General features: G+C 42.8%; 1 protein-coding gene across 3 annotated transcripts in view; it reads left to right on the top strand.

Moving 5' to 3' along the window:
* Window positions 1-455: 455 nt before the first annotated feature.
* The window catches only part of srgap2 (SLIT-ROBO Rho GTPase activating protein 2), a 55,061-nt gene continuing 44,090 nt past the window's right edge, over window positions 456-11,426 (top strand). For 2 of the 3 annotated variants that reach the window (XM_063474365.1, XM_063474364.1), the window contains exon 1: window positions 456-974. In XM_063474365.1, the coding sequence (XP_063330435.1) occupies window positions 908-974 (67 nt within the window). In that variant the 5' untranslated portion in view covers window positions 456-907. Of the gene's footprint in view, window positions 975-1,340; window positions 1,406-11,426 lie in introns of those variants that run through there. The other variant, XM_063474366.1, reaches the window with a different exon arrangement.

The following is an 11,426-nucleotide window of genomic DNA, read 5'->3' as shown; positions in this document are numbered from 1 at the left end:
TTGACGTAGTAGGCTGGAGATGGAATGCATTTTAATATATGTGTACATGTATTCTGTTCTTATAAAGGCTGAATTTATGAATGAATGCATGTATGTATTCACAACTAGCGTGTTACAGTTTAAGGGTTAGAATTTATATCCATTTACGCTAATGTTCATAGCTAAATAAAGCACGAGGCTCTCTTACTTCAGCCACATTTTCAGTGGCCTTCTCCTAAATAGTGAGGTGTTCCTCTACCAACACATTTAAACTAAGCTCACCTAGGCAAATAAATACCCGTCGGTCCTGCAGCATGCAAGCTAAAGGCTTGCTGTAGCAGATGTAGTTGTATCTACTCAAACGTGAATGTGTGCATCCATGCCTGTCCTGCGCACTGGGGGCTGACCAGCAGCCAGCCCCTCCATCTCTCCACTTGGTTTCCTCTTTCTCACTTCAGGAGGTGGGTGGTGGAAGAGAGGGCAGCACTTCAGTTTAGACAAGCACACGGGCAGCAGTGAGATCGAGATTCGCTCGGGGCAAGTAACAAAAGAAAAAACTTTCCAAAGTGCTGAGTAAGAAGTTAATCGGGGTTTTTTTTCGTAAAGGGAATGACTCTCCTTTCTCATGAAGCTGTTGGCACCATTACTCTTGAGGAGGCGGTGAGGCGCGGCGTCGGGAAGGAGCACACAGCAGCAGCAGCGCCAAACTCACAATGCGCCCTGAGTGAGCAGAGGCAGGGAGACAATACTGATCCACGGGAACACTGAAGAGCTGTAAATATCTCATTTTGGCTGTTTTGTTTCTTTTTTCCTTTTTTAAAAAACCGGCTCCAGATTGACAATCCTTCCATCTACGGCTGATTTGTTGAATTATTAAGAGAAATTTGACTTTACTGCGAGGACAAGTGGTTGATCTCCAAACTCAGCCATGACGTCTCCAGCGAAATTCCGAAAGGACAAGGAGATCGTGGCCGAATATGAGACTCAAGTTAAAGGTAAAACTTTTCAAAGCCCCTCAGATGTTTTTATGCAGCACAACCGGGAGAGATTTAGCGTTAAATCTGTGCTTACTTTACTGCGTGCTGTGTTTGATCTGACTTGGCGTAATGCATCCCATTTTTTTCTGTTACCCTCACCTCTCCTATCCTACCCTATCCTATCAGGCGTAAAGGGCAGACTTGCCTTTGCATTTCACCAACCATTCGAGAAGGTTGTCATTGTGCAGACGTGGCGGATCACTTTTTGTGCGTTTAAATAATGGCAATCATAAATGGTACATGATGATCAGCGTGCCCCCAAGCGTGTGATCGCTCTCCTTTAAGGCAACGCGCCGATGGCCAACAAAAGGCGAAAGGAAACGCTCACAAATCAGAGGTGTCGTCCAGATGTGGTCTCACCGCGGCCTCCTATCAAAGCATACGTTAAGGTGATGTGTGTATGTTTGCGTAGAGGACCCACAGGGCTGAGGTTTCGACACTGCACAAGGCAGGGCGTTTTCTTTCCCCTTCTGTGTCTCCTGCGTGTCTGTGCTGCTGCTGTGCACCGGCACCGCTCGCTCATGCGTTAAACGCAGACTGCAATTAAATGATCGATTTGTGCCCTGGCTTGTTCATCGATCGCAGTTCATCGGTGCAGCTTCTGCCGGTGATCAAGGACACGAGAGGGGCAGCAGGGCTGGGAGAGCAGATTGTAGCTGTTAGGAAGGATCGTTTGAGTTGTTAACTAGTCGCTAGCTGATTGTTGTGTTTGTTGATTTTTTTTTTCCTGTCATCAGGCAGTCACACTGGATCCAGATGTCACTCAGAGTGACAGTGTGTGCTTATCAGATCTTGGGGGGTGAGGGGTTGTGTGGTATGTACTCGAGGCTGGAGAGGGAAGGAACAGGCTCAGAGGTACCAGGAAGGGAAGGGGAGTGGGTGTTACAGCATGTTTGCACTGTTGCTGCAGTGCCAGATGACTAGATAAGATGGGCCACTGCTTGGCTTATCCCCCAACACCACCACCAAGACTGCTTGATTCTTATTTCCATTTCGAAAGAAGACGCCAGCCCACTTCACGCCCTCGCCTCTTTACTGGCACCTCTCAGCACTCCTCTTCTGCAGAAGAAATTCCCCGTGGCATTCTTTGACAAAGCTTGATAGTCAGTAAGGAACAAAATACTTTTGAAGCGTTATCGGAGATCACAAGGTTGTTAAACTGGAATTACTGGTGTCAATGCACATATGAGTGGCAAACACAAGGAAGAGCGCTCGTCGAGTGTCTCAGTGAGGTGTGGAGCAACGGAAAGCAGACAAAACACACCTTTGATGTCCGCGTTGGCATAGATTTAACAAGTTTATGGAACCTCAGGTCATTGAAGCTAGTCATCCATAAGCTGTTGTTTATTTGAGCAGTTGAACTGAGGTTTATTTTAGACCTCTCAAACCTTTCCTTTCAATATTCTTTATTTTATTTTTCTGACACTAAATCTGCAACAAATCGTGGCAGAGGTTTGATTTGGCGATGCACTAAAACAGGTATTTCTGGCATCTGAACAAAACACCAGAGTAATTCAGGGTAACCCGGCTCACAGTTAACCATTTCTTCCTTCTTTGCTTCATTTGAAAACTTTGGCTGGCACCACAGTGGCATTGGCACCGTTGTCTCTGTGTCCTTTTAGACTGCTGTTTATGCCCAGCGGCACGTGTAAAGACTTTCTGTCTGTGCTGTTTTGTGGGCACTGTCTGCTGGGTTTGTCAGACTGTGGACTTAATGTTTGTCCATCGACCCTCTGCATTGATTCCTCCTGTCACTTACCTCACTGCTCCCCATCCTATCTATAATGAACTGATTATAGGGTAAACCTGTGCATCCTCATATCTATTTGAGGTGTGTGTGTGTGTAGAGATGCATCGAGATACTGTCTCTTCTGTGACATTCCCAACAGCATGCCTTCACTACAGCCTGTCATTACCCTGTGCGCTGCTGCTAAAGACTCTCTTGTAGAAAGCATCAGGCAGCTCTCACTCTTTTTCTCTCTGTGTTTGCTAACGCGTGTCTGTCTTGTTTCCCAAATCTTCGCTAGATCCGCTCTACAAATTTCAGTCCTGCTAGCCAAGAAGGGCTCATGCGTACCTGCATGACTCTGCTATTATCAGGCAGAAGGGATAGACTTTACACGTCGCAGCCATGCACTGCAGCATCATGGGGAAAATGAATTTAAATCCTCCCCAGATGACATTCATGAAGCTCTGCAGCAAGAGAGGGAGAGGCATGAATGCTCACGCTCTCACTGATGAGTGTGCTTGACAGTGTTTGTCAAGCACACGGTGAATGGATTTCTGCTGATTATTCTGGCTTATTAGCTACTATAAATTTGTGTTTGTGGCCTGTGGTTTATTGTGTCTACAGACTGGTCACACTTCTGCAGTATTGTCACACATACATACAATGATCATCTGTGCCATCATACTGTGTTCTAGCACAGTTGTTACTTGGTGGAAATAGAGACGGTATCCACGTGTTATGTAGTTTTAGTATTCCATGCAACATTAGGCAGTATTGGGCAGAAAAAGATGAAAAATCCTCAAAAGCTCCGGTGAGATTTTGAGATTATTTGTCCCCTTTATATGGCTCAGTGTTTTAAAGCTTAAAATACACGCAGTAACTGGTGACTGTTTGACTTTTACAGATGGAAAATACTTGTATTTGACATTATGATTTGTAATGCTCTGTATTCTTTTGATTACCAAAAAATGATGTTGTGACTCGATACCACAGGTACGGCGATGTCAGTGGACGTGGTCACCTCATCTGTTGACAGGGTACCTGAATAAGGTTTTAAATGCACACCGGCGCTCGAATGCTGTCATCTCTTTGTCTTTTTTATTTCACACAGACAGAGTCCTGATATTCTAATATTGGATTCTGGCTGATGAAAGGAATTTTCCTACTTGGTTTGGAAGAGGGTGTGTGTGTGTATATAAGTGCCTGAAGAGAGGCACACACACACACACACACACACAGACAGATGTGCTGAGAAGTAAAAGACAGACAGACAGACAGAGAATCAGGAGTGGAGAAAGAGGAAGAGAAAATACGACATATTTGCAGAGGGATAGAGAGGTTATGACTTCAGAGTATTGAGTTTTTTGGGAACCAAATTAAAAAAGCTGTGGCTATTCACCAGCACTTTAAGTAGATCTTTCTATTGTAATTTTGAAAATCCACACGTGTTTGCAGGCAGGTAAACGAGGGTTAGGGTGAAAGCCTGTAAATGTGTGTCGACCAAACACTACAGAGCAACTTCCTATATTCCAGTGGCAGCCTTTAATATCAGGAGCAAGAAATATTTTAGTGGAAAATTAAGGTGTGCCGAGTCTTTTAACAGATGTTTCATGTTTCAAATGCATTTTGGCTCAGCCCTTAAGCAGCTGCCGTTGTTTTACACATCTGGGAATGTTAATAACTATCTGCCTTTGTTGCCACTGATCAATTTTGATTGGCCGTGGTGTTTTTGTTGTCTGCTGAAAAAAAATACAAAAAGGGTACGAGTGGCCATTCAATTTGACGTCGAACTGAATAACTGTTGTTGAGTGTTAGAGTAAATACTGAGAGACCCATTTAAAGAAACAGTATCCTTACTTTACTTACTTACTTTTCCTAGCAGGCTAATAAGCACAGTCAATCTCTGCAAGTGTGATGTGTGTCTGTCTACGTGTACATATAAACTGCGTGTTTACGGCTGCCAGAGAAACATATGATTTAGGATAAATGGCTGCTTTCACTAGCACACAATAGGAAAGGTGGTGTCACAGCAAGAGGTTTTGTCTGCATGACTGTGGCTCTCTGTCTTTGTTTTATGTGAGGTTCTGTGCTTGGCCTGTATTTCTCTTTGCGACTCCATTGTTGTTGAGTGATGTTTATTTGAAGAGAAGGTGCAGGGACAGTGTGGAGATCTCTGTTTTGTCTTTATCAACGTTAAGGGGCAGAAGGAAAAGTGAAACGACACTTGAAACACTGACCCACTTTTGCAATGGCTTTCATATCAAATGGTTTGTACTATGAACCAGGAATCAGGGTTAAGCTCTTAACTACTGCTTACTGACCAGTCAAGTTTAGCTGAAGGTCTTGCAAACCATAGTAAGACACTGTAGGCCTTTTAGCGAATGTCTCCACCTTTTGGCTGTACTGCAGGAACATCAGGTCTAGATTCTTAAATGGTATGAACTTGCTGGGAAGCCAGCATTTCAAACATTTAATTGTTCTATATGTCACATTTATTTTGTGGCATGGCAAGTGGAAAATGGAGAGTTCCAAGTTCTTTAGGCTACTGGACTTTATAACAGATAGTTAAAGCCTACTTATGGTTTTAAATAATGTTTTTTTCCTCAAATTTGTTGTTTCAGTTGATAAACTGAGTCTGAAATGGTTATTATGTGTTACAAGAACATGTCTAGGTGTCATATCAGTTTAACAGTAAACAAAATTATAACCTGTTGCTTAATGACAGGGAAGTGATAGCAATAATCTATTAACTCAGTCTGTGGTTTTTGGTGCTGTTTTCCTCATATTTGTTTAGGATTATAGTTTGCTCTTCTTTTGGCTCCTCATTCCTAGATTCTGAAAACTTGGGTTTACTTATTGACCTTATAACCAGTGTCATTTGACCACTTGGCGTGACTGTGGTTAAGTTTAGTTAAGTCAGATGATGAAAAGATATCCTGGTTGTGTTGAACTTGTTTGCAGCACAGGCCCTGTTTGTGGATGTGTGGTTGTGAGGACGAGGAAAAGCTTCATGTGTGTGATCTTTTTAACAGCGTCTGGCTAACTAGAGCTTGACTGCATTGACTTAGTGGTGCAATTATCAACCGTGAGTCAATCACACAAGTCTCTGCCATTATTTGGCGTATCCTGTGTCAGTGTTTGTGTGTGTGTTTATCTATCAGTGTGTGTTGGTATAATGGGGCAGAGGAGGGAGGCCTTGGATTTGAATGTTGTATTGTAAGCTGACTAAAAATGCTGACAGAGCTTAAAATAATCACTCAGGAAGGATGTTTGTGTGCAACTTGGGTTTCGGAGGCTGGGACACACAGGGATCATACAGGAGTGTGTGAAGCTTCCTGTTTGGACCCATGGCTTTGTGTTTGGGCAAAGGAAACAAATGTCTTTCATGCACACACACATGCTGTGACCGCGATTCATGCGTGAGGGTCGTTTTCCCTGCAGTTAATGTATTTGCCTTTCATGATATAAAAGAACGGAGAGAAAGATTTTTAAAAACAAGTTTATATATATATATATATATATATATATATAAAAATCCTCAGTTCTCTTTGCAAAGTCACAATAGAACAATGTGTTCCCAACCAGGTGTCCCACTGTCCTTTCAGTTCTGTGTGTGTGTGGGACAGTGCGCAGTAGCAGTCGTCTTATGCCATGTCAGCGGCAGACATAACGTGGCTGAAAAATCGCATTGATTTTCTGTTCCCGTTTGCTTGTCTGCTTCCCCATTCTTCACTATTCAGTATGACAATTTACTGTGAGGCTCCTGCGGCACCTGAGAGAAAACACACAGCATTAAATTGACTAACTCTGTAAGTGCTGATCTGGCCTCCTTCAGTGCAGACACACACAAATGTAAACACAGATCACTAGTAAGTGAGTGTGTTATTGCGATGTGGACCCAGATGTCTCACCGACGACGCAGTCGATTGCTGAGAGATAAAAGAGGAATGTCTGTTTCTTACCTGGTGCAGTAGCAGATCTAAGATGTGACAGCTCATTAATGTCTGTGACAGAGAGATGATGACATGTACGGTGCTTTAAAGTGAATGATAAACACAAGAAATAAAAGAGCTGTTAGAGGGGCCAAGTGGGTAAGGACGGAGGTCATCTAGTCATCTAGATGACTGCTGTTCACTAGTGCCAGATGTTCCAGATGCAAGGATTGGGCAACAGATGTTGTGTTTGCCCTGGTTGGCTACTCCCGACAGTTTGGCTGATACCCCTATACAAGGCCAACAGTGCTGAGGCATGCTGTGATTGGCTGAAATCTTCCCTCCCTCTTTTCAGGTGCCTCTGCTTTTTTTTTTTTTTTTGAAGAGCTGCTTGTGTGTGTGTGCACGTGTGTTTGCATGTGTGTGTTTGGGTGCACGTGAACTTAATTTGTTTGTCTGGTCAATATGTTGCCTCGTTTGTGACATTTTGAAACATGTGGAAGCTATTTGTTCATGCAGAACACACACACACACACACACACACACACACACACACACACACACAGATGAAGCCTTGCAGACTTTGTTGTTACCTGCTGTAGATTTTTTTTTTGCATAATTTCAACTGTAGCATTCCACCCAGACAGTTGGTTTTTGTAAGCTGATGAAGCTGAACAGTGTTGTGTTGGAGAAGTTACTACTTGCCTATGTTTGTGCATGTGCAGGCAATACGTTTCAAATCTTTTTTTTTATTATTGATCTGCTTTGTTTTTTTATTGCTGTATCATATATTTCCAAGAAACTCAACAGATCAACTTTCTGTAGATAAAATAACCAGATGGAAGCGTTTGATTTTGGCTGATACTGAAATTACTAGATATGCAATCGGTGTCGAATCATACTTCATTACAAACCAGTAATGACATAAATCTGTCTTTTTTTAACCAGAGATATGGAGTAGATGGTTACCTTAGAATAAAACTGCTGGCATATATCAGTTGCAATAAAAGATTTCCGCAAATATCTGCTTCCTCTTTTCTACAGATGTGCTGCTGGTAGTGGTGCCTAAGCTGGAATAACTTCCTAACATTTCCTTAAAAAACAAAACAAAACACAGTCACAAAAAGACATATTTAAACACAACTATTTCGTGATGAGCTTATTTGTACAGACCTGAAACGGTGCAACATCGCATAATCATTCCTCTGTAAACAATCTAACCCCTGAGGTATGTTAGCAATGATAAAGCTACAGGTACAATTCCACTTTGCAAAGCAAGAAAAGTTATATCTCTTATCATTTGTCTTTTTTGTTTAATTTTATAAAAGCAAAATAAAAAACAAGCTTCAGATAAGCAAGCTTTTCCTAACTAGAATGCCCAGGAAAGACTTTGATGAAGGAGATTCACTAAACAGGAGTCAGAACAACATTTCATTTTGTAATTATTTTTCAACCAGGATGCAACATCTTGACATTCAAACAATGATTACTGTGGGTCAGAATGTTTGCTTGTGTACACGCTCTGAAGCAAAAGGCTCTTTTCAGTATTTATCAGTTTGCTAAAGGGTTTTTTTTTTTTTTTTGATTATTTGCTCTCCATCCACCCATCTATCCATTTTCTTTCACTCAACCAATTCAAGGTCATGTAGAGGTTGAAACCTTTGCCACCTGTCATAGGGCAAAAGGCAGGGTATACCCTGGCCTTTTTGCAGGGTTTTTTGTCTCTAAATAATCAAAATCTAGAGGAAAAAGGCCAGACATGTTCCCCAGAGCCCAAGTTAGTCCAAGTAATTGTTCATTTTTGCATAAAAGAACAAAATCGAGTCAAACCAAGTTCTTGATTACAGATGTTTGTAGAATCACATCAGCCAGTGTGAATGTGCAGGTTACCCAAGCACCTTTGAGGTATTGACCTCTGTTTGGGTGCCTCTTTGCAGGTTTACTTTCTTTATCTGCCACACATGGCACCAGCAGAGCAGTCAATAACAGCCCCCCCAACACACACACCTTTTTTTCCAAATTGTACTTCAATTGTACTTCCAGTTTTCACAACTTTCACAAGACCACTGGGAAAACTACCAGTCCCAAAGGCAAATGTTTAGCGCCCCCCCCCCCCCCCCCCCCCTTAAAATTATTTTGCTCTCCTTGCTCTTTCTCATGATGTTTGTCAGCAGTGATGAAATGTGATGCACACACATTTTCAACACACCTCCTATGGCAGCTTAAACCTATAATCATCACTTTATGATTACAGCACACGGACTGTGCGTGCATGAGCCTCACTACCGGACACTGACTCACAACCAGCTGAGAGAGCGAGAGAAAGAGAGAGAGGATGTGTGTGTGTGTGTGTGAGAACATCTTTAAGAACAGAGGGATCTATATAAAGCTGAGCACGCAAAAGACAAAGCCTGCTCATATCCTCTATAAAACAATCGATGGGGGGGGCGGGGGGGAGACATCCAGCTGTAAATAAATAGGAGGGAGGCAGAAAGAAAGGAGAGAAAACACAACAGTAGAAGGTTGGATAACACTCCCAAGGGATGCTAGAGGAAACAGGTTGTGTTTGAACAGCTCTCATACTGACCAGAGAGCAGGAGAAGAAAAAAGCAAGGGTTCTAACCGTGGAGGGAAAAAAGGAGCAGGGCTGGAAAGAAGGAGAATTAGGTGAAAGAAGAGGAGGAGGGATCTGCAGGAGGAGGGCTGAATAGCAAAGGACTGTGAAGAAAAAAATGTGGGGGGAAAAAAAGTGAAGAAACCCCACTAGACTGTAAGATCCATCTGCTTACCTCAATAAGCGTGTGTGTCTAGTATGCACACTTATTAGCCTTTTCACTCCCCATCTCCGTATCTCTTGCCTCTCCTTCCCCCTCCATCAGCAGCTTTTCTCAGCACGTAGGCAGAGTTGGTTGCTAGGGTTACTGAATTGCCCCCATTTTTCTAGGTTTGTGAGGAGCTGAGGGAAAATGTGAAAGAATAATGTAGATTTGCCTAGCCTGTAGGGTCTGGTTAATCAGGTTACTCCTATACACATACACATACACACACCCTGGTTCCATTTTGAACCTTCAGACCTCAGTCCTTTCAGGGGTTTTTTTTTCTCTTGCTTTGCATCCTTGTGCTTTGTGTTTTCTCTCTTCTGCTGCCTTTATTCCCTCTTTTCATTGCTCTCTTTCTGCATGGTGTTACTGCTGTTTCCTCATCTCCCTCTGGCTCCCTCTTCCCATCAGTTTTTTTTAAGCGGGGAAATTATTAAAGCCTGAAGTTGTGTTTTAAACCTGCATTAACATCAAACACTGTAAATCGGTAGTAGTAGTAATAGGGAGTGGATGAGTTTTGCAGGTACCAAGGAGAGAATTTCAGTATTGTGACAAGTGTCTGTGTGTTGCAACAGAGCAATCGCGGCACTTTGGCACTCGCCATTCGGGTTCACACCTCTCCTAATGCTGTTTTAATGAAGCCATTCATCACCTCTTCTCTCTGAAACTCCACACGCACACACGGACACGCTGATGCCCACACAAACATACACACACAGCCTCTTCCTCTCTCTTTTCGTCGGTATAACCGAGTGTGAGAACACAGAGTTCTTCCCCCCTGCTATGTGAACCTGTTCTATTTTAGTTTTTCCCAGCGTCAGAGCTCCTCCGATGGAGATTAGTCCCCTCTTGTAGGCTTGTTTAAAGTGCTGATTCCTAGCTTTGGTTTAAATCTACTGTTGTGTGGGAATACTGTCGTTTTCTTTCCCACAGTCAATACATGCTTTTTTGCTGGCATCATGATAAAAAAAATGTTTAGGGGTTAGGTTGCTGCTCTGAAGAGGGAGCATCCCCTGCTCTCTGATCCTTAGAACACAAAAAGCCAGCCCTCACATTTAGGCCCCTTACCCCACACTCATACCATATACACCACCTCTACAGGCAAACACTCGCTTTACTTAAACAGTGTTTTGACTGAATGGCTCGCATTTTGACTTTATCTAGAGGTTACATTGAGGTTAGCTGGTTTTTTAGGAGCAGGAAATAGATGTGTCGATTAAACTCTGCCTTAAACTTTTATTGCATCAATGCGCGGTAACTCATTACAGAGGGCTCTGCTTTGCCGGCAAGAAAACATGGCTGCATGTGAGTAGAAAACAACCACAAAGGCTAAAGGCCTATTTGCTTTTTCTGCATGTCACAGCAGGGGTCGATCTCTCCCACAGTCATCCGACCAATCTGGGAATGTAGATCTGGTGCCCTCCGGGTTTGGTTAACATGTGTGTCTAAAAGTCATGTTAATATATTCTGATGTTTCTATAGCAAAACACTGTATGGGCAAAAAATACTGGACTCTTAATCTTTGAATTCAGGTGTTTTCAGTCCCATTGACACAGGTGTATAAAAGCGCCCAGATATGCTGTCTGACTTTACACACAATTGTGAAAGAATGGGCTGTTGCAAAGAGTTCGTTCAACGTTGGAGCGTTGTTCTGTAATAGGATGCCACTATTGCAACAAGTCACTTCATGAAATTTCCTCCCTCCAGCTGTAAGTGGTGTTACTGCAAAGTGGAAGAGTTCAGGAACCCGTGTATCCCAGGCAAACAAATGTAAACCTTTGACCAGTCAAGTTTTTGAATGTGGTCCAGCGTGGTTCAAACACACCTTCTAGGATGTGTATTGTTTAATCACTCTCCAGCCTTATATCAGATGCACTTCTGGGGGTGTGGTTGTATTAACACCTCTGATTGCTTACCTTGCAGAATGCAT

This window comes from Pelmatolapia mariae, linkage group LG5 (assembly GCF_036321145.2).
Source record: "Pelmatolapia mariae isolate MD_Pm_ZW linkage group LG5, Pm_UMD_F_2, whole genome shotgun sequence".
Taxonomy (NCBI): Eukaryota; Metazoa; Chordata; class Actinopteri; order Cichliformes; family Cichlidae; genus Pelmatolapia; species Pelmatolapia mariae.
The sequence above is the reverse complement of the archived record's forward strand: the minus strand, read 5'-3'. Positions and strand labels throughout refer to the sequence as shown.